The 24328-nt window shown below is 38.6% G+C and overlaps 1 protein-coding gene across 2 annotated transcripts in view; it reads right to left on the bottom strand.

The window, feature by feature from the left end:
- Nucleotides 1-4446: 4446 nt before the first annotated feature.
- The window catches only part of DSE (dermatan sulfate epimerase), a 35932-nt gene continuing 16050 nt past the window's right edge, over nt 4447-24328 (bottom strand). For both annotated transcript variants that reach the window (XM_064649708.1, XM_064649709.1), the window contains 4 exons: nt 15465-15718; nt 11448-11687; nt 9535-9742; nt 4447-7502 (listed from right to left, as the gene is read on the bottom strand). In XM_064649708.1, the coding sequence (XP_064505778.1) occupies nt 5738-7502; nt 9535-9742; nt 11448-11687; nt 15465-15718 (2467 nt within the window). In that variant the 3' untranslated portion in view covers nt 4447-5737. The remainder of the gene's footprint in view (nt 7503-9534; nt 9743-11447; nt 11688-15464; nt 15719-24328) is intronic.

A 24328-nucleotide genomic window follows, 5' to 3' on the forward strand; every position in this document is an offset into this window, starting at 1 on the left:
ATTGTCCCAGGGTCAGTTAGGAGTGAAACCAATGAAATCATTGGTGGTATTGGGCACAAGTCAAAGGGGAGAAAGGTCACAATATCATGCTAAATATCTTATACAACAATGCATTTCAAATGCTAGCAATTTTTCTCTGAGTCTCTAAACTTCTGGAAAATAATCATAAATGCTATGAATACTGTTTTCCTTTATCAACCTGAGAAACCTGGCAGGAAAGGTAGCATCTGGGGGAAATACCACATGTGCTTTTAGCTGAAGGAAAGGCTGGATACACAGGGATAAAATGGCAGACAAGGTAAGAAGATTGGGAGCTTCTTTCCTCATAGAGGCATATGCCTATGCCACAGCTCATTGCCTACAGCAGGCTCATGCACAAGTAAAAGGCAAGTTTTTCTTACTTAAGTGGCATTGTCCAACTTCACTGTTACAGTGGGATACGCCATGTGTGTCATGGAGAACATATGTACTGAACCATATGTACTGTCAAATGACTGAACGTGATACAGCTCATGTTCAATAGGCTTGACACATGTTGGCCTTTCTGTGTGTGCACTGTGTTGGTGAACATCAGTACGCTGCTGTCTGCCCATATGCCGGAGGTCTTTAGAAAAGAGGGAAGCTGCAAAAGGGCTTTCACCACCATGACAAGTCACAGAGTCCCTGCTAGACTGATGTCTTCCCCAAGGGTCTCTCATACACAGAGCAGGCTACCAGACAGATAAATGGTGGTTACATTTCACTCCTCATCACTATCTTTCCTAGGGGATCCCACGGTGCTCTTTGTTTCTGTGACTGGTGAGAATCTGCAGCTCAGATGGATGGGACCCTGAGTTACAAGCTGATATAAAGAGCTCTGAAGTCCCAGCTCACCTCATGACTTCAAGTTAAAGCTTACCCGAGAACAGACAAGAAGAACAGAGGTTTCACAGCATGACCAAGGCCCAGAGGGACTATTAGGATCCCACCATTTGTCTTTCAGGATAATGAGGATTCCCACACTAATTCTGGTACTGCTGCAGGCATTCTTGCAGAAAGCATGGACATATAAAGTCATACCAAGAGCATCTTTCCTCCTGCTTTCTTTTTTGTCTTTTTAAATTTGAAAACAAATCTGTGGGATTTAACTGCATAATTCCATCACCACAAGAACACCACTACAAAAATACATGATTTTTGTTGTTCTCTTGCTATTTTTATTAATATTATTTTTAAAATATTATTAATTTATTTATCATGGCCATGGTAGTCATGTTCATTTTCACTGAAAACTGAAGATAAAACCTAAAGTCTCACAAAATTATTACTTTTCCTAAATTAAATGGCTGCAGCTGCTATGCAGTGTAGAGTAGCAACCAAGGCAAGCACGAATTTAAATTAGTCATCCGTCTGTATTAGTTATTAGTAGGAGAAAAACTGATGGTGTGTGTGAGGAAGACCCATTGATAAGCCTGTTTTTCAAAATATCTTTTAGAATGCACTTGTGTAGTTGCACTTATTGTGTAGTTGGGTCCAGCTCTCCTCCCTGCCTCAAGCAGACAGTTTTGTTCCTTCCTTGAGAGGCTTCAGGGCTCTTTCTTTGAAGTGCTTTGGCATTATTTGTTTCAAGGTTGAACTCATTTAGAAAACAGTCCCTATACTGATGACAGTACAGACATATCCAGCACTGGATTGTATAGGCCTTCTGCTGCAGAGAACTCCTGGAGTCAGCTGCCAAGAAAGGACAGAAAACAACATCTTGGCTTCATTAGCTGTCTGACTTACCAGTCTGAAGTTATCCTACTGATTTTAACAGACTAGCCAGAGCAAAGGGATGAAAGTTACACAAATGTATGTTTGATCCCAACTCAGGCTTTTGCAAACCAAATAAATGCAAATTTAATGTCCCAGTGCAGAAATACAGCTATTTTTCAAACACTATATGCTTTCAAACAGTAAGAGAAAACTATTCATCACTGGAAAACATATAGGCCAACAGAAGAATGTGATGTATTTCAGACATATAACTCTTCAGATTAAGCTTTGATCTTACAAATTTTACGAAATGAAGTAATGTGCTCCATTCCCTTTGCCTCCTTGACTCACAATGATGTATATAATGTAGCCATTTTTTAGCTGGACTCAAAAAATAATTAAAAAAAAAATCTAAGAACCAGATTCCATCCTCAAACATCTACACCACTAACTGTGGGCTCAATTGCCATTCACTTTGCTCAAAATACAGTCAGTTAACTTTAGACTAAATTAGACTACAGCCCTGAAATGAAGCATGCATGACTGAACAGCAGCTATTGAAGAGAAATTGAGTGAAGTCAGCAGGGTCTCCGATGAATACAGGAACCCATCTGTATATACCCAGTTGTAGGATAGCCAGTTTTTCCTGCAGCCAGAGAGGCAGAAAATTAACACTTTTAGACAGGAAAAAGAAGCAGAATAGGAATGTGAGCAGAGGCATCTGCCAAAAACATTTCGGTCTTGTGACTCAATTTAAAATAGGGAGTGAAAAATACCTTTGCTACTGGGTACTATACAGTGACATTTCAAAACCTGTTTAGTATACCCAGCCAGATAAACTAGTGCTAAGTGCCTCTGCCATCAACACAGAACTCACTGAGACTGCTTCTCTCCTGCATTTCAGATGAAGGATGCAAAGGCAAGGACAGCATTCTCTCCAGTATAAGCAAGTGTTGAGCAACACCAACTTTCTCCAGCCCCCCACAAGCCAGTAGGGCTACCTGGGCTGATCCCATTTACCTGCTCTTCCTCACCACACTTCCTAGTGAAGCATGGGCAGCTTGGATTTTTCAATGTACAGTGTCATCTGTTGCTCTGAGGCTTTGAACTGCTGCTTTACTGTGACACAAACACTTCTACTCAACAGTCCAAGTTGCTGGTTGCTGACGGCATGGAACCATCTGTTCTTCTATTTGTTTCAAATTTTATTACGAGGTTACAATCCTTGGTAATGAATGAGAGGGACAGGAATGGAAACGAATGGAAACAAAACTTACATTACCACTGCAGAGGGACTTTTTAAAGGTTCCAGCCTGGAAAAGAATAAGAAAGTACCCAGGATTCTTTTCGTATTCAAAATACACTCAGCACAATTAAGGCTTAATTTGCAGTTACATCTCTGCAAATGGAGTTCAGAGCTGCAAGCAATGACAGTTATATACACATAACTCCTAAATCCTTAACAGAAAGGTATTAGATGCAAACCAGGCAGAGACTGGAAAACCCCTGAATGCACACTTTATGCTGAAATGGGTCTAGTCTCTCATTCAGGAGGACAGACCAGTGCAGTTGATTTCCCTTCACTGTATCACTGAACTTACACCATTCATTTGAATGCTGGTCCACTTTAAAAGCTGCTTTAACACCTGGCTGTGAGCATTGGCAGCTCTTGCGACCACCTCTTCCCCTTTGCATTGCTGGAACAGTGCAGAGAAATGTAGTGTAAATGAGAGCTAATGGGTATGACCATACCTTACTTTCTAGTCTCTGCAGTTTCGTTTGACAGCTGTAATTTTGACTGTGATTCTGCAGTTTCATTTGACAGCTACACAAATCCCATACTAGAATTCAGACGCCGCACTACAAAGCAAAGAAATGCAGGTATTTCTCAAAAGTCTTCTGGACTACAGGTTGGCTTTCTATAGCTGATTGTTCAAAGCAATAGCAAACTGACACAGCATAAATGTGAAATGAAATCTTGACATGAAATAAATACATGAAATAAAATCTTGACTTTTCAGTGTTTCGTGGTCAATAATATTGAGAAACTAACAGGGTCTTTGAAATTGAACATAAGAACATCTATTTTTGCATGTCTTCATGTCATCACAGTGCAAAGGCAGAAATAACATTTCCAGCCTGTCATAGGTTAGTTGCTTCAGCAAGCACCACTACAGACGTGGAGCTATACTGGGTAGTGCTCCCAGGCTCAGCTCCCTTTGCCTTAAGCAATTAAGTGGGTGAGTTGGAATAGACAATTAACCACCTTATATGCCTTTTGCACTTAGGGAAAAGGGGAAGGTATGTCTCCAAGGTGTTTCAAGGTCTTAAATGGACCAAGTTACTATCTGTAGGCTTTCATACTCCAATGACTGCATGGATCAGAAATTAACTGGGGTCCTAAATCTTTGCTCAGACCAAAGGTACCAAATTTCATTGAATAAATCCAGGCATTGAAGACTGCAGTATGTCCACATGTATGTGAATACACTGCTCAGAAATGGCTCAGTAGCTGGAACCTCTTCACTGAAGCTGTTTAGACAAGGAAAGCTTATCACATTTCAAAACAGACTTGCAGAAGGCTTAACAGGAGTAAAGTAGGTAATATATATCTAAATGGTGTAAAGAAGAGGAAACATGTTTGTGATTTGAACCAAGTGCTGATGAACATCATTACTGTAACTACCAGGAAAATTAGTTTAATCAAACAACTTTTCCATAGACATAATCATAAAGCTTTTATTTAGCAAATGTACTGGAAGAATTGTTTTTCTGTAAAGACATACAGGTATGTCCCAATTCCATAGAGCTTCCATTCTCTCAAATAGCTATGAATTCTTGAAATCAGTTTAATGAACAGAAGGGGATATATGTGGAGATGTCAAACTTATTTTTGTCATAAACCGCATGATTCCATTTACTACTAATCCCCAAATAATTGACCTGGACCCACCAAGAGCTTGCAGAACCCTTGCTGGTGTTTTACAGAGAACAGGCTGTACACAAAATTTTAACTGTCCTCTTTCTAGCCATGTGAACAGAAAAAAGACATTAAATACTTCCATAATACACTTTTTTCCCCTTACTGACAGTTGCTGAGGTTATCACAGGATTGCTTTGGTTCTTTGTTTGTATTTTTACAATTGCATATGGAAGGGCAGTGATCTAGGACATTATTTCCCTACTAAGACATGCTTCAAACTATAGAAAACTTTTGTGAAACCCTACCTTGTAAAGTGGAGAACAGATCCTACAGCATTCAGCTTTCTACAGTCTACACTTGGCTAAAACATAAAGGGTTTTTTTCCTGAGAATTGTGTTCCTTTCTACTTTGAGTTAACCCCGTATTTACCTTCTGCTACTGCTTGCTAGGTGTTGTGCCTCTCACTTGGCAAGTACTGACATGATTGTCATTTCCCACTGTGCCAGATTGTAAAGCATGGAAGAAATAACATGATATAAGGGTCTGCAATAATTATACAGGAGTGAATAATTATACCATATTGAACCACTGTTTGGTTTGGCAGAGAGAAATGAAGTCTAATGCTAAGATCCAACTTGTACACTTATGTTTGAATGTCCTTGTCTTAAGAGAATGTCCAGAGACATCCCTAGCAGCCTGAAATGAAAACTCACTACATGCAAACCAAATTCCGTATAAAAAAGAAAGTCCTTAGAAACAAACGTATTAAGAGGGCTCTTCTCACCAAAAAATTAATTACGACTTTCATTACTGAACTCTGATGAACAAAGCACAACATTCCCTCAGAAGTGAGGCCCAACTGAAAACCCAAAGGAGGAGTACTTATTAAGTACTTAGTTTTCTGAGATATTCATTGCTTGCCCTATTCTTTCATCCCTTCTGCTCTGAAAGCAATCTTTGCCCAGCTGTTTTTGGAATGTTTCAGAAAAAAAAAAGAAGATAAACTTTGGCCCTATTAGGGTTAATGCTTTTGCATAGACATATATGACCATAAACTGGTCAACTAGTAGAGGTCTTCTGCTAACATTGTGACTGAGAACAGGAAGAATACAGCCACAATAATATACAGCTGTCTACTAAAAGTATTGCATACAGACATCTTTGGCCATGCAGTCTCTTGGCCTTCTGAAAATATGTGAGCTGCATTGCTAACATGACAAAAAAAATAGCAATGTTGAGAATTAGAAATAGGCGGGTGTAAGAAGCTGATATTGATGGAGCACTACTTCGAGCAGTCGTCACCATCTGTGCCAGCCCTGATCGGCCTTTGATTGACAACCCAGTTTTGTGCTTCACATAAGTGATATCTGCAAAATCCAGAAGATCTTTCATTTCCTCGTCTTCATCTACAGGCATCTCTTTTTGTGCTTGAGTCTGTGCCTTTTGTCGCACTTTTCTTTCATTTACCTCAATTTGTGCAAAAATGTCAGGAACGGCATCAACAAATTTGTAGCCTTTGGCTACCTTTCTGTTTTTCTTTGCTTTGCCACGCTGCTGCTGCTGCTGCCTCTGTGAGATTGCAAATATCCTGTCAATGGCCTCCTCTGTCTGTCTCTTATCTGAAAACCTCAGCAGGCGCTCAGCAGTCTTCCTAAAGCTAGCCGTGTTGCGCACACGAGACAGGATCTGTTTCTCAAGCTGTTGGAAAACAGGCTTAAAATGTTGCAGGTTCCTCTCCACGATTCCCATGTAGTCCTTCACTTCTGGCACTGCGGAGCTCCTAATGGCAGAGGCTCGGTCAAAGACAATTTTCTGGCGGTCTGCAATAACCTGTGCAAAGGCAGAGCGGGACCCATCCTCGGCAGGCCATAGGTACACCGCATAGGCATGCTCACCAGTGGTAACAAAAACATCCAGCTGTGGAGAATCCCCACGGACGGTGAAGCTCTGCACGTCCACAGAGGGCCCAATGAAAAGGTAAATGGCCCTCGTGACCGGGTGCCGCAAGAGGGTCGTTACATTCACATAGTTTGTTCCATTGTAGGGGTAGCCCCGGGGATACATCCTTGAGGCAATGATGGCTTTCTCACTGTGGCCAGTGTCATCCATCCAGTACATCTTATATATCCCATCACGGTGCCTAATAAAGGCCCCGTGGACATCATCAACAACCGTTTCTTCAAAAGGCACATCCACGTTGTGGAAGAAACTGGTCGCTGCCTCCAGAGGGCTGTCATCTTCTAGGTGGATTTGGTCCACTAGCAAGAGGAGCTGGGGATGGAGAAGTATGAGGTTTCGTTGCAATTTTCTCAGCTTCAATTTCGGATTGTATGCACCCACTCCTTCTCCCCTGATAAAAACCACCCCACTTCTCTCCATGGCAGCAACCACTCGTCCCTGACAGTCGCCAGCCAAGTCATGTTTATATTTAAGCCACTTTGAGGAACAGTCTTCTGTAATCTGCCCTTCCCATGGGGAGAAGCAGCTCTTAGACACAGCAGGGGAAAACATCAACACATTATTAAAGAAAGTATATTTTGGCCCATACAGAGCTTCAGTTATGAAAGGTACACCATTGGGAGCGAAAGTAAAGGAGTTCTGGTCCGGGTGCTCATGGCCAGCGTTAAAGTTCCTCCACCCCTTGATCCACTCTTTGTACTTGTTCTTATGAACAATATCATATATTGCACGTCCTCCCAGCTTTCCTGACTTGAAGGAAAGGAAAGGCCTGTTGATTTCAGCCGGCAAAGCACTTCCATAGGTTACTACTCCCCAGTCCTCAAAATAATGCAGCTTAGGAACCCCATAGTCTGGTGGAGGTACGGAGCGCAAACTTGCATCATACCTGCCAAAAAGATGAGAAAAATGGGTTTAAAAACCACTTGACCAGTTCCATTAGCAGAACGTGTACAAAACTCAACAAATGATTCAGTAGTTACATCAAGGAGCAAGCCAACAATATAAAGCCCTCATTACGCTTCCTAATCATATAGTTGTAATGATATTTATCATACTAATCCCTGCACAAATTTGTTGTACACTTTTTACAGAATAACAGCTGAAAGCATCTGCTCTGCATTTAAAGCAAGCAGTTTCTCTGCAGTTCAAAAATAAGAGTACCACTAATTTCAAACTAGCTATATTTTGTATTATATATTCATAAAACTACTGAATGCGATACAGATCTTTTAAAAAGGTAAATTAAAAGCAGGCTGTAGACACTGTCTATTCTCCACTAGACATCAACATTTGCATCTATTTACTGACTACTTAACGAAGAGAAGCACAGTATCTGTTTCCCCAAAATGATGATTACAGAAGTCTGTAGTCTTCAAGCAGAATTAGCAGTAAATTAAAAATTAATGAAAAGGATATATGTTTATTATTTATGTCAGTTAATGTATGTTAGTTTCTTTCTCTAAACTAGGCTGAAGCAAAATTTACATGGTTTTCTTGTATAAGTTGGAAGATGTAAGACATTTGGTGTAAAGAGAGGTCTTAACTCCAGAAAAGGCTACAATGCTTAAAATTTTTGCTTTATTTCATCTATGGGAGTTAAAACAGAAAAAAACCAAAACAAACCAGAACAACCATGGAAAAGAAAACCTAACCTTCTGGCATTGTTTTTTAGCAATCAAAATAAACAAACCCTTCATTAAGCCCAGTAATATTTCTGTTAGACGGTTCCTCATCAGATTTATTCTCTGCATCTAACCAGGAGCTTCTGTCAGGCCCTAGACCACCACAGCTCAGGTCCTGCATATGGCTTGGGGTAATTCCAACCAGCACTGTGAGCCTGCTCTGTATGTACCAGTCCTTTATGGAGATTCCTCTAAAAGCAGATGTCTTCCCTGAAACTCTAATGCAAATGGACACGCTCATCACAAGAGCAACACTGCAGCACAGGGCAAAGGCAACTATTGGAATATTCAGATAATTTTTTTTTTTACTCAGGTGCTCTTAAAAATTGCTTTCCTTTTTACATCAAAATGAATTTTTTAAGCATAAATTCCCAGGATTTCCATGAAGACGCGGGAGAAAACAATTATGGAATGAGGTTGCAGAGAAGAGACTCTGTATTGTGAAAATAACAAGATGAAGGCTGCTTGAAGCCTAACAAACACATTCTAATGTGCATATCATAAATGCAGAACAATGGATATTCAACAATATTTTTCTTGCAAGAGAGAGAAATAGAGCTACACTAAGTCCTCAAAAATGTACTTATCTCCACAAACTGTGAGAATTGATATTTGTATCTAAGGCCTTTTGGATCTTTTAATTTCTTACCTTTAGAAGATTGACATAGAAGTTAGCAGAGCTGTAAATTACATGGAAAATATGGATCTAGTCATCTATCATGGCATTTTTTTCCAAGCATAACTTGCAAGTAAGTGTGCAAAACCAGCTAACAGTAGCCTTACTGTTTATATTACTTTAGCTTTTAAAAGAAAGTTCATAGTATTTCTTAAAGCTTTTGAAAAAAAACTATGCTTTAAATATTCACCTAATTAATTATAAAAGAACACGACAGGATTAAAAAACATTAGAACAGGTCAAATAAAAAAAAAAGACTACATATAGGCAAATTTTCAGTTCCTTTGGAACTGCCTGTATTCAATACAAGCAATTCTATAAAAGCAATAGACAATGGAGAGAAACCATAAAAGCAGATGTAGGACAAGACCAAGGTGTTCCCTGTAGCAACCCATACAACAGTGCATCTGTGCTAAGTGAAGAAGTTCTTCTGTGCCTAATGACTCTGGGTGGCACATGGACAGCCTGATCTCAGCTTCTACAAATCTACAGATAATGAATTATCACTAACAGCAAACAGCTGTCAGGTTCCTTTTGAGCCCACTCATTCCCTTTCATACCAGAGAAATTCAGTGTGGAGAGTGCACCACCTCTGCCCTTTGGATGGTGTCCCTGGGCCCTCCACCACTCGGTTCCTTCTGATCTGCTCTGCCAACCAGTTTCCACTGCCATTGCGCATGACAAATTTGTCGAGAAACACCAGCTGGCTCTCTGGCCCATAGAACCAGTTATAGTTGGAATCCGCGATAGCCACAGTTCTCTGAAACCCTTGGGAAAAAGCGAAAAGGAATGTAATAAAGAACAAATAAACAAAAAATATGCGATTGTAAAGCATGACAGTAAAGCCAAGTGGTACAAACAGAAGCACCCTTTTCAGATGTTTATAGACTTGCTTGTAACAATAGGTTACACAGCAGCTGTTTCCTTCTGCTGCAGCTTACTTGCATATTTACCTTTCTTCTTTGGCTTTGGGCTACAGTCACTACACAAAATGTACTATACTAAATGTAAGATACAATGTCCCATATACTTCTTCTCCTCATTCAAATCTGACAGAGGTAACTTTGTCTTTACAGCTTTCACTTTTCTTATGTGAATCTATACTCTCTAAAGCAAGAAACCAGAGGTGCCCTCAAGGAAAAAAAAATCAGCTTCACTTTGAAACAGTCAGCATGAGCTCATTTTGCTCTTTGGAACCTCTCCCCAGTGGATGCCTGAGGTCTCACAAGCAGTCAGCACAATTCCTTATGTGCCTATACTGGCATGCCAAAGCTGCACTCAGCCCCCCACACATGGATAGATCTGAAGTTCCAAGAAAGTTATCACAGTTTTTTTAACCAGGAATTTGAGCAACATAAGTTCCTAATGAATTGTCCTGAAAATAAGCAACACAAGGGGTAACAGCTTTAAAATGAAAGAGGGTAGACCTAGTTTAGATATAAGGAAGAAGCTCTTTCCTGTGAGGATGGTGAGGAACTGGAACAGGTTGCCCAGAGAAGTTCTGGATGCCCTGTCCCTGGAAGTGTTCGGGTCAGGCTGGACCGGGTTTGGAGCAACCTGGGCTAGTGGAAGGTGTCCCTGACTACAGTAGGGGAGTTGGAATTAGATGATCTTTAAGGTCCTCTCCAACCCAAACCATCCTATGATTATATGATAAAACCATCATCAAAAACTTGCAAGACTTCCTGAAACTAAATCTCTTCTGAAAGAAGAAACCAGCAATCTAGCTGGTTTTGTATTTGCATATCTTCATCTTTTGGTCACAACTTGGACTTCAAATCAGAGATGCTTAAACACATTGCAAGACAGTGGAGAGATATAGCAAGAGAAATACTAAAAAGTCTTCAAAATTTACCCATCAGTGATTGTCAGATATTTATGTTAAACTCTCACACTGACAAATGAAAATGGTTCATGTACCCCTGGACTGAGCACAAAAATTTATCATTTGAGTAAATAACTTTTTCAAAGTATAATAAAAATATTTTAATAAATGTGACATAAAAATCTATTTTACTGTTTAGTGAAAAACTGGTGATCATGTAAAAAATTTTTATACTTTACTAGTACTTTTACGTAGGCTTAATCATTTACTATTTCTTTCAACTAATCTTTCAGTGTAATAATTTTTGGCAAAGGAAAAAAATCAAGAAGAATCTCAAAGAATATTATTTTTCAAACAGAAAACCCCAGCAAACTTTGAAAACAAGAAATCAAATTCTGAAGGATTGCTTTTTCTCCCAACTGATGTTTCGATATTTCCACCGATTTTAAAAGCCAGAATTGATCTCTAATAAGCAGTGATAAACAAGGATGTCACTGTTTTGATGAATGATGAAGGTAAAATCCAAGGAAATGTTTATTTTAAAAAATCCAAGTACAGTGGTTGTTTTAAAATGGCCTATTTCAAGTATGAAATATATTGATGCTTCAAAAATTAGAAGATTCATTTTCATTTACCCAAAGGACCTACCTGGCAGGACAGTCCTGTACATAAATGCAAAGTGCTGCTTGAGCCAAGGGTGGCTGAAGTGATTGATGTCAAAATGCCTTTGGACAAGAAACATGTACTGAAAGAGTGATCTGGTTGTGTAGCTGCCATAAGCCACCCCTTCATAGAGGGAGCCATCTGTGACCTCCTGCAGCAGGACTACTGACTTCTCCATGATTGCCAACACTTGCTTGGTCCACAAGTAAGCTTCCTGAAGGTAGCCTGAAAGAAAAAGACGTTGGCAAAACTAATTAGAACGCAACGGGTCACAGAGGGTGCCATTTGTACTCCCACAGTGTCCTTTACAGCAAGGAATCTGCAATCTAGAGCTCTATAATACAACCTACTGCTGCAGCATCCCTGTAGTTCTAGGGTAAAATATAAAACACAGCAAAGCAAGGTCACATGAGCAGGGGAAAATCTACCACACATCTTTTGCTAATAATGTAGGATTATGCTTTACAACTTAAAATGAAAATTTCTTTAATGAATTCAGGACATGAAAAAAGGGAAGAGCCAAGCCAAGATTATTGCATTTCAAATTAAAGCCCTATGAAAACAAACCCATAGCCCCACTAGAGGGCTCCAGTAATGCAACAATTCTAATCAGTCATTTTTACTGGCAGGATTGACAGTGTGGTAAGGAGATCCCTAGAGTTTAAAAATGCAAAAAAGTTCACACTTGAGCTACAGTTAACTGATATTCTACTAACTCATGCTCTATTTTAAGACCTTCTCTGTTCTAGTTACATTTTCAGTTTGTTGTACAATCCAAAGGGTTATCCAAATATAATTTATTTTGGAAGAGTTTTACATGATTACTTCCAAAAGCAGATTCCTCAATTCCAGAATAAAATAAATCTTCCAACTAGGTAAATTCTCAGCCTTCAAATATACAAGTCCTAAGCAGTTATAGTTTCTCTAAAGAAAAGCGTTTCATAGATTTTACAATTTTGGTCTGCTCTACACAAATCAAAAGATGGGAAGAGGTCACGAGAAACCTTCTCAGGCCCTGTCTGCCTTCACTAAGCACAAGCACAACAGCCTCAGTACTGCATTTATGTATCGCAGAAGTCAGCACATGGAACCCAGCAGAGGAAAGGCTATGTGCCTTCTCTTATTTTCTTTTGGATTGAGTAGCAAGAAAAGTAGGACTAAACAGAGATCATTTGCCTTGTGCTTCTATGTGGCAACTTACTGTTCTCCCAACTCAGTGTCTGAACAAAGATTTAACCAGACTTAATTCCACCCTATAGCAAAGCCCAGCTGGCAAACATTCTACCCCATGGTGTGGTGAAGTGGTGCCTGCTGAATGAAGCACATGTGCCAGGCTAAGGGAGTAGGACCTACATTCAATCGTGTTACAAAGTGTTTCCTCTCATTGGCACAAATACTGTATTTTTGCTCAGCAGAGTGATGAGCAATTGCAACATCCTGCTAGTCAAGGCTGCCAAATCCTGCTCAGTCAACAGAGTAAAAAAAAATAGCACTATCTAAACAAAACAGACAACCTGAGTCTAACATGGTAATTTTATTGGCTGGCTAAAAAGAAAACTATGATGGGGAAGGCCTGAGTAACAGGGACAGGTGATACTACTTATTTCTGCTTACTTTACTTACAGATATCATGACACTACTTCATTACTCTGATGGAGTTGGCAGCACATCAGTCTACTGGAATAAAATCCTGAATGTTCTCGCTCTTGTTTTCCCTTATGACATAACAGCCATAAAAGCTGGTTTTTGACTGCTGCAAGAATGTTATTTGCCAGGGTTCAGCACAGTGCATTTACCACTGTAATGCATTAATGTTCTGTTTACTTAGTGTACATCTATGCTATAGTGCTACACTCGTAGTATACTAAAAGAACACCCTGAAATGAAAAAAGTAAAAGACTCAATGCTCTGTCAGGCTACACAACAAACCACAACTAATCTCACCTAAACTTAGCAGGATATAAACCATGTATCTACTAGATATATCAAGGCCTAACTCAAGTTTCTATTTTGAATATCTGAGTGTCTGAGTATAAAGTCTTCAATACATGCATGTGCTAGGAGTCATTCAAATTCGTTTTTTTCAGTCTTATGGCAATGTTTACAGGCTTTTGAGTCTATCTATTTAGTCTGTCTATTTAGTCTATCTATTAAGTCTGGCTATTTAGTCTCTGGAAGCTTCAACAGCTTAATTGTGTTTAAAGTTATTAACTGGAATTTAAACTTTTTGTAAGAAAGGTCAACACTGGGATACATTATTTGCAATTGCTATGTACCTGATACAGGAAGTATATTATGTTCATTCTCTTTCTCCCATTCCTTTTTTTTTAATTTCTTCAGATTAAGCCTTTCATATTGGAATGATAGTTTTTTAAAAAATCTTCCTTTTGTCTTAGACCAACAGAAAACCTTCATTTATGTTTCCATTTTTTAAAAAATAAAGTTGCTCTATATTGAAAACAATAGAACTTTAGTTTAGAAATATACAGTCTGTATTGACCTATTTTCATTTGAAATATTACCACTATTTTCCAAATTGCTCAAGAATTCATAAATTTGCTGCTTTTTTCCTTTTTATTTTCCCCCCAAATAACCCTCACCAATCTTTAGTGAAAGAAATATTGCCCAACTTTGTGATGTTACTATTGTTTGGCACAAAGCATACTTACGGTCTATATTCTAATGAAAAGCAAAGTCATCTCACAAACTGCCGGCTTTCTGCACTAATGAAGGCTTGGGGAAGGATGGAATTTTATGAAATTTAGCAAAACCCAATGAATCAACATGGCCTGAGTCTTCAATCTGCAGACAGCAAGACAGGAGGATAGGGAATAACTTCCACACATGCTCTTGATGCTTCTCAGCATATACATATCAGTCAATGTGCTTGTTCCCACAAGCACTTGACAAGAAGATGACCCTGCAAACACAGTCGGTGCCACAATTTTTTGTCACATTTCTTTGGTCATTTGAAAGCTCCAACGATGTGCAGATGTGCCTTTGCCTGGCAGAGCTGAACAGCCTGGCAACATCATCAGCATCCAGAAACTACAATTTCCTTGATTTGCAGCAAGTAAGTAGTTCCACTGGGAATCATGTTTTCAAAATACTTGTAGCACATATTAAACAACCACCTGATAAAATACCGATTCATTCTTATAAAAGCAGGAGCTGACTTCCACCTCTCAGCCGAAGTACCTATGGGGTTTAAAGTCAGGATCACTTACCTGCTCTCTCTCACTGACTCTGTGACTTGCATTCTCATTTACACTGTGTATCACTTAGACAGGAGGAGAGGGATAGCCCCTATGAAGAGCATTCAAATCAACTGGTCAGGGTCTTCAAGTTGGAAGCGGGAAGGATGGTTTTAAGTCCCCAAAGAAAAGAAAAGGACACCTGGAACAGACACCTCTTGGATGATGGTTGTGGAATGCAAGGGCAGAATTCAGAGGAAAAAAAGTAAAGTCCTGCTTATCTCCATAGAAACGACTGATGGAAAGAAAGGTCCTGAGCTGTGGTCTTTGTGTTGGTAAAGTTACACTTTTGCAGCTCTCGCAGGAGACAGAAGTCTTGGACAAAATTCCAGGTTATCCTGTTCTCTAGCTCCCAGCTCAAAGTGTGGGGTGTTCCTGACCGCTGACCTTTCAATGCATTGTGTTAGGAGACCAAGTGCATCCCTTTTTACTGATAATCTACCCTTAAAGATGCTGTCTATAAATCTGGACTGTACACAAGGGGATTTTTAATTTTTATAAAATGTGAGATAAGAATTTCAAAGTCACTTAGATATCTGAATTTATATACACACATATTAGGCCTTGTACATCTGCCCACAAACTTTTGTTCTATTCAGTAAATTAAATTTTACTAAGCAGTGAAAGAGCAAGCCCAATACTGCTGTACACTCAGAAGCACTTTTATCAAATCCTGACCTTTGCTGCATAAATGACTGATTTGAGTTGATACACTTCAGAAAAAACATTCCCACGGTTTAGCACATACCTTGATTCATCAGAACCAGGCTTCCAGCTAGCAGGGCCACACAGTTGGTAGGCTGGTGGTTGTGAAGGTACTGGAAGCCCCATCCACGTCTGTAGGATGTTTCATACATATATCCCGAGGCATTGGCAATTACTTCAAGAAATCTCTCCTGTTGAATCTTGCTAAGATAGCTGTACAAGAAGTCATATGCAGTGGCAAAACCAACCAAGGAGTGAGCAAGAGGGACCTCATCCCACGGGGCATCCTTCACTAGCCTGTCAAGAAAGAAAGATACCAGTTCATTGAGTTTCACCTAGTTAGTTTTCTCCCTTACTGTACTGAGATATGTATACGATTTAATGTCTCTGAAGTAGACCATTCACGTTGAATTTTAGCACAGTAGTAAACTACTTACCAAGTCTCTAAGATCATTTCTTTCTGTCCTAAGTATGGACAACATTAACCTTCATAGGTCATTAATTTTATTAAAAAGATTAAGTTGCTAAAGATTAAACATTTTTTAAAAAATTAAAGATTAAAAAAATATACTGGGTTTTGCTAGGAGAAAGATAGGTAGAATACTGATCGTACAGCAATGGAATCTATTCATCTGGAGCAAGATTCACATAATTTTTGTGATAAAGTAATATCCCATAGTTTATATTCCTACAACCTCCTGTAACAAACCTGTTTTCTTTTCCAGACGAGACAATTATTAATAAATGGTGCCTCTGGGATTAAAGCTGTCTTTAAAGCAAGTATAATAAAATAACTGATTATACTGTTTCCTCATTTCCCAAATGCATTCAAGGTAAAAGCAGAGAAGATGAAATTTACTTTCATAACTACAGTTCAAATTAGCATATTTAATAAACACTGTGGGTTTTTTAATGCTAAGATAGAGACAAAATGCTGTCACTACTCAAAATTATTTTCTAGGAACTACTGGCTTGTATCCAATGATTACACTGAACTTCATAAAACAGTAAATTTATACCAAGAAAATTCATAATGGAGGTAGTGTAGAAGAAATATTTGTCTTAAATCAAGCATATATTGTGTGTCAAAGACTTTAGTTTTACAGTACTTACAGTACTTCCAGGCCATGGTTTGACAGAAAAGGAAATGCGAAGGAATACATAGTAAAAATAAACTTTGATAAACTGAACAATCATCAGTTGCTTTTATGCTTGTTCTCCTCTTTCACTTTCTTTGCAATATATTTTTTATTACAGAAATTAATTTTAAATAGTTGAGATGAGAGAGTGTCCTCCTGCAATCAGTGGATATTGTGGTGTGCTCCTGAAGGCACGCACATTCCAGCTTTGACTATTCTATGACTCTGTAAATACGATTTCATCTTAGTTCGTGTAAACAGCAGTATGAGCAGATGAGAAAAAACACCAAAAGATTTTAAAAAAAACATAATATCATCATTCTGCTACGGAAGCATTTATTTGCATTCAAAATGCATTAATAAACCATGTAGAAATTACGATCATCAGTCTAGGACACTGCAGCAATAGTAAAACACATGTGGAAGTGGGAAAAAGTTACATTTAATTTTTATTTCAGTATATTTAACATCACTGGAAGAACTCAAATAAACTTGGCACATTTATACTTGTATGTAAGGAAAGCCTCTGTATGCTTTTTGATTTGCTGAATTTCCAGAGTTTTAACTGTTCAGCTTCTCAGCTTTGATCCCATCTTCTGGTAAGTGAAGTTAAACATTCTTTTTTCCTTTTTTTAGATGAGATATTTGTCTCACAGATTTTCAATTAAACACATGAATGCAATCAGGATTGTGCAGAAGGATTTGACTTTTTTTTTTTAACTATGGTTTTTACTGGACTAGATTATTTTGTTTGCATAATTTTCTTGGCTAACAGGCACTGACAGAAAATGGTTATGAACAGTATTAAGACAGACAGCTATAAGTGTGGTAAAAAATAACTGTCAAAGCATCTGTAAAATTTCCTACTTATGCTTTCTCTCGATTGTTGAGCAAAAAACCTGCAAACCTGTAAACCAAAATATTTACATGCTTTTTTAAGATGTTCATTCTTTCTGTATTTCCAGATACACTGGAAAAAAGCATAGCTGAACTGGGCAGGCAACTTTTCTGACTCTTTAGATTTTTTTATCACAGAATGAACTAGGTTGGAAAAGACCTCTGAGATCACTGAGCCCAACCTTTGACCTAATGCCATCTTGTAAACTAGACCATGGCAGTAAGTGCCACCCCATCACTGAGGCACAAACATTGAAAATCTCAGTTAACTGGTTATTTGTCAATCTCAGTTAATTCTCTGCATCTCTATTTCTATTTTCATCTTTCCTTATAATTAAAAAAGCTCTTAAAATGTTGTTGGTCTTGTACGTAAAAGTAAAATTGCATTCTACGCCAATTATATGCCACATCAGTACCATGATTCCTGTCAGTAATCCGTTGACACAGGAACATTCCTTTGATCATCTATACCATGAATCTTAATTTCCAAAGTATTTTCAGTTTTCCTTTTCACTAAACCTTTGCATATTCAGAAATCGGAGTTCAAATGGGTACAGGAAATTTCACTTTAAAGGCCTCTGCTTGGAACATTAAAGATGATGATTTTAAGATGCTCATTTCTAAACATACAAACCCACAGTCAACATCCATTCTTAAAATGAAGCCCTTTTGAAGTAACAACTCTAGCTGCTATAAATCAGTGCACCCCCCCTTAACCTAATTTCAAGGGAATCGGGCAATGTACACCAAACATGAGGAATGGTCAAGAAGCATGGTCAAGTAGCAAGCATTAAACGGTTTTCGTATCTAAATTATGCCCTCATTTTTCAAATGCATCTCTTAGTGTCAGATTTGGTAAACAGCCTGGCTGATAAACTGTGGGAAAGCATGGAGCTGTAGGCGTGCACTGGACAGAGGTGAAAAAAAGAGTTCTCAGGGCTAACTACTAAGAAAAGCTGGGTGTATTTGTACAAATAAAGATAGGTAAAAACATGCCAACACTTTGCACTGTAAAATGGCTATTTTCTAAGCCCCTCAGGAGTAAAATTTAACATCAGAAAGCATAAACCTCGGCTTGGCAATTGTGTCTGAAGAGAGCAAGTAACCTTTACTGCAAAGCTGCATTAGCCTCTTCAGTCTTTTAAAGCAATCAGATGTTAAAAAAAAATCCACAGTAAATAAAAACGTCTCTAATGGATTCCTTAATATAGAGCAACTACTTAGTTGCAACCAGAAACCATTTGAGCAAAGGCAACTGTTCCAAAAATTCTAAAATGTATTTTAAAATAACAGCTAAAATATAAAGGCATCCCTATGATACCTTTTTACACTTATATACCTACATCCGTATTTGGAAGAGGTGCCTATATGGAAATTTGAGAAGGTTTATAAAAGAGCAAAAAGTGCTGAATGGGTTTGGGATATAATGATCCAACTCTGCAAACATCTAAAGCCATATGCATTGTTCTGCACAAAAACCTGCTGTTTGGACGAATTCTGTGAATGGCACAGGATAAATACATGCCTGGGGTGTTCTTTTAAGTTCTGCTCATCTTTGTCATATAAAATATTTTTTTTTACTTTATTTTAAACACTTAGAGTTTGATCTAAGTCCTCCATGAAGAAACTGGAGAAAGAAAGAGATTATGGATAAGGTTGGAATTATGGGTAAGTATATGGTTTTTAGCATGGTGCAATGTGGTTTATCTGTTTTAGATTTGCCACCTTCTACAATGAACAACAAATCTGAAGGGGGAGCTAAGACTCAGTTCTCCAGTGATCAATTTATGGCATCAGGACACATCCTGTATGCACTGTGTTTGTTCTGTGTATATATACCACCTTCATTAAATGCGATTCCATGCTCTAAATAAGTATACCATTTGTATAAAATTTTGGATGGGAAGTAAAAATCACTATCAACAACAAAGCCAAGATTACCACAACCTCTCAACTTCTTGACAACATTACTAATGCTACTAATACCTCTTCTCTCAGTAGAAACAGTTTTCTGTATTTCCCCCCTCATTACTCACTACTAATTCCTTACTGAAACTAGGGTCACCTGGGTCAGGGCAACCCTAGACATGAATACAGGATGGGAGAATTCACTGGGAGCAGTCCTCCAGAGATGGAATTTGGGGTTCCGGTGGATGAAAAGCTGGACACGGCCCAGTGATGTGCCCTCACAGCCCAGAAATCCAAGTGTATCCTGCGCTGCATCAAAAGCAGTGTGGCCAGCAGGTTGAGGGAAGTGATTCTCCCCCTCCACTCCAGTGAGATGCCACCTGGACTGCATCCAGCTCTGCAGCCCCCAACAAAAAAAGGACATGGACCTGTTGGAGCAAGCCCAGAGAAGGCCACAAAGATGCTCAGAGGGCTGAAGCACCTTTCCTCTGAACACAGGGAGAGAAAGCTGGCATTGCTCAGACTAGAGAAGACAAGGCTCAAGGGGGACCTTACAGAAGCCTACTAGTACCTAAAGGAGGGCTTACAAGAAAGATGGGTTTTGCATGGGCAGATAATGATAAGACAAGGAGGAATGGTTTTAAACTAAAAGACGAGAGATTTAGATTTGGTGTTAGGAAGAAACTCTTGACTGTGAGGGTGGTGAGGCACTGGCACAGGTTGCTCCACCCTTGGAAGTGTTCAAGGCTAGGCTGGGGCTTTCAGCAACCTTATCTAGTGTAAGATGTCCATGTCCAGTGTAGGGGGGTGGAACTAGATGATCTTTAAGGTCCCTTCCAACCCAAACCATTTGATGTTTCTGCGATTCTATTAGCATTTCTCTCAGAAATATAAGTGAAGCGGGAAAAAACAGTCTGCCCAGCTCAAGGCAGGATTTAAATCAAACTTTACTGATTGAGTTCACTGATCACAGTTCCTGGGATGTCTAGAATTGCCCTTGCCTCACTTTGTATCCAGTTCTTATAAACAAATTGAAGTAAATAGGAAAAAAACACTCGTTAACCTGAGACATAGAATACCCTTCCAATCAGTGTGAGATCTGATTTTTGGCCTCTAGGTCAACAATTAGCATGGCATCACTGCAAGTAAAATGAAGAATTAAGCACATTCTGACACATGCATTACACAAGTAATCCACATCCTGAATTTTAATGGTCCGAACTTTCCCATGAAAAATTACTGTATAATAACTCTGAGGTGGAGAGTGAAGGACTGAAATTCTCAATCTCACTATGTGGATGCAAAGGAAATGAGTCAAGGCTCTTTTCTAATGGCTTACAGGTGAAAATTAGTTGAAAGACAGCCCTCTAGTGCATTTTGATGGCTTCTATCTCAGACATGGTAGCCAGTGAAGAGCCTGGTTAAGTGCACATTAAAAATCAAGTGTGGATGCAAATCAGGCATGTAACAGGGCCAACTGACCTCTTGATCCTGAAATCACTTGTGTAATTGTACAGTCTTCCCAATACCAAGGGCAGTGCCTTAGTACTCTTACTATTTTTCTGACTCACTTCTAGGGGAACCTCCCATCAGGCAAAGGAGAAATATTCTTCAAAGCTAGACAAAGTATACATACCAAGAGGGAGTATACCTGCCAAGGGGAATGTGACCACCAACATTTATTTTATAAACTAGACCAGATTTTAGGTATTTTTCTTACAAAGTCTTCAAAACAAAGTATTTTAATGTTCTTAAATGGACTATTTTCTTCACTAATGGAACATTATTTTACACTTGTTGTTTTGGGAACTAAAAAGAAAAATCTTTGAAAAAATCTGTTTCATTCAAAACAACCTCTCAGCTTTCACTCTTTCCACATTTTTCTGATTGGCTGCCAAAACAAAAGGCCATTATCTGCACAACCTTAGTGCTCTGTCATTTGCAACAACAAAAATGTTAAAAATAAAAAACATGCTTGAAAAATTGATGATTTATATTTCCAGTGTCTAAGGTAAAACATGACAAGTTTTACCCTATCCCTTTACCAGTCATTTTTCAGCAGCAGCTGACATGCTCATGTTTATTGAAGTTCAGTTGACAGGAAGATAAACAAAGGAGTAGTTAAATGTAAAGGGCTACCTTCATATCAGCATGGAAAAAAAAGGCAACATATAGACAGAAAATTTAAGAGCTTACTATTAAAGTAGTGTTTTACTACTTTACATCTAGGTTTAGGTATTGAGGAGGCAACTTAAACTTTAGTCCCTTAAAAACCTTCATCTCTCTTTCATCCCCATTGGTCTATAATCACCATTCTAATGCTTCTAAAGCTTCTTTTAGATCCTCTGCTCATTTTTGGTTTTGATTACAAAAGAGTCCTTTTCACACGGGGCTCCCTTTTAGTATCCGTCATGATGCTTCTGTGTTGACACATTAATAAACTGAGTCTGTTTTAGTTGTTCTCAGTGCCATATTAAGCAGACACAGAGATCTTGTTATTATTTCAATGGGTGACCTCTGCCTCTTGTTTTACCAAAGTTTTATACCAGGCATGCCACAAAGTGAGCTCCCCTTAGCTACCACAGAACTTCAGCACCAATTTATCTGCTATGCCAATTAAAAAAACCCCAAGATATAAAAGAAGCTCTCCAAAATCCAGTTACCTATTTAATTGCATGGGGTTTGATATTTCACTTACTAACGTAATACATATTCCAGACACCAAATTCATCCCCCTACCCTCCCTTTTCTTTTTCTTCCTCCCTATAGGAGACAGCATACCAGCATCCCCCAAGCTTATTTTATACTAACTTCTATGCCACAGTCTTATAAAGCCCCCCTAAGTTTTCTTTGAATGTAACTGCTGGTTGACTATTGGGAATCAAACAGATGTTATAAATTTCTGGTGTCAGCATAGAGACCCGCTTTATTTCAACTTGGCACATGTGAATTAATTTTAGTTAAATGATTATTTACATATTTAATTATTTATATGTATATATTTTTACTTTGCAATCTGTACTGTTCAACATTTAGCACTGTCTGGATACTAACAGCAATGGTCTATAGGATACTCCAATACTTTTTGGTAAACAGTGACTAGCAAAAGGCTACAGGATTTCTAGCTTATAAGAAAATAGCAGAAAGGTCACAGATTGGTTATGCTGAAGCCTCCTGTGAGCTTCTCCTTAGTCACTGTTATTTCCTTGGAATGTCTGCATGTGCTTGACAGTAATTATCTCCCCTATGAAACCCACAGAGCCGGCTAACTGTCAAATCCCACACCTTACTGCACATTGGTAACATGCTTGTCTTTAAAAATGGGGCGTCAACTGAAAAAAAAAAAACAAACAAGCAAAAAAAATAAAAAACCCAACAACCCACAGACATCTCTCCTACTGCAAGAAGGGTGAAGAATTTCTGAATGACTAAGGCATTTGTTTGTAAGGCTGTCTTAGTAAAGAAGAGTTTTTCACTACTTTGTACAAAACACAGAATCTGAGTGGACTCTTATTTCTGCACGATGTGTGACTCTGATTACATCATTCCGCTCAGTACGGGAATGGGACAAGGCGGCATATGGAAAGAATCATGAGTACAGATCCCCTCGGCGAAAACGCCCTTCTGGTGGGGAGGGCTCTAGAGACCAGTCAGAGATAAAATGCCAGAAAACGCATCAATATCCTCTGTTGTCTCTAAAAGAAGATAACACGGTTCAAATATAAGGACAAATTCCCTAAAATTTTAGACAGCATCTAGATATCACATCCATGGAAAATCAAGGGGGTTATTTAATACCAGCTTTTAATTTTTACCAGCAAAACCATTAAAGTTTATCTATTTTAACTGAAATATTAATGCACTATATTCTGCTGTTGCTAGTCTCCAAAACATTGTCATTCCCATATTATTTTGGGTGATTGTTATAGTTAGCTACTAGCAATTGCCCCTCTGTTTATTTTAAAATGTAAACCTACTCCAGGATGTAGCCATTAGGGATGCTCTGCTAATGAGCAGCATGCCAATCAACATGGGTTGTTATGACAAACAGCTCAAGCTCTGTTAGTTGACATGAATGGGAACCCAATTAAGGGTGTACTTTATTATGTGATATAAAATGACTATTTTAATAGATGAGAAAGGATAAATGTGCTTAATTACATGCCTCTTCCACGTACCATGTGTACATGGTATCGATTATCAGCAGACTTTCTCGTAATTGTATCCTGAGATGTTGAACCATATTAGGGCTATCGAATGTAACAAGTTTTACAAATGTAAAGATGAATTTTAAAATATTAGTCTCCTTAGTCTCCTAGAATTCTGGAACAAATAACCAGTGACATTTTAAACTGTATTTCTTTTATCCAACTACTGCACATGCTACCAAAGTACACTTTTGTTTCTTGGTAAGGCTTAAATTTTACTAAATATTGCCACAAAAAAATTAGAGGAAACTCATTAAGATTGATTTTTTTTTTTTTTTTAATTCTAGAACTATTTTTAGAGTCAATGCCATGACAGCAGAAGTTAAAAGAAATCCAGATTATACTGCTGAAAGAATCAAGCTGCCAACACCAGCTCCTTCAGCTTCTGGATGTGCTAACCTATTTAAGCAAAGCCAGACAGTGCAGTACATGCTTCAGAGATGTCACATTCCTACTTTCCTGAAAACCACTGTTGGACAAGGGAGAGAGGTTTATATTATTGCCATAACTGATGGAGCTATAGTGTAAACTCCATGTTGACAGCATTCAGCCATAAGATCTCAGAGGCAAAACCAGAATGGAAACCAGACTAGTGTTTCTGTCACAGCATTTGAACAGCTGGCCAACTGGAGGTTATACAAAGGTCAGCTTACCCCAGCCCTATTGCCTACGTTTCTGATTTCCTCCTTCTGCAAATCCACTACTAAGCGCTTTACACCTACTTCTTTTGCAAAGCAGAGAACCTTGATTAAACC

The sequence above is a fragment of the Pseudopipra pipra genome, chromosome 3 (assembly GCF_036250125.1).
Source record: "Pseudopipra pipra isolate bDixPip1 chromosome 3, bDixPip1.hap1, whole genome shotgun sequence".
In the NCBI taxonomy this organism is placed as follows: domain Eukaryota; kingdom Metazoa; phylum Chordata; class Aves; order Passeriformes; family Pipridae; genus Pseudopipra; species Pseudopipra pipra.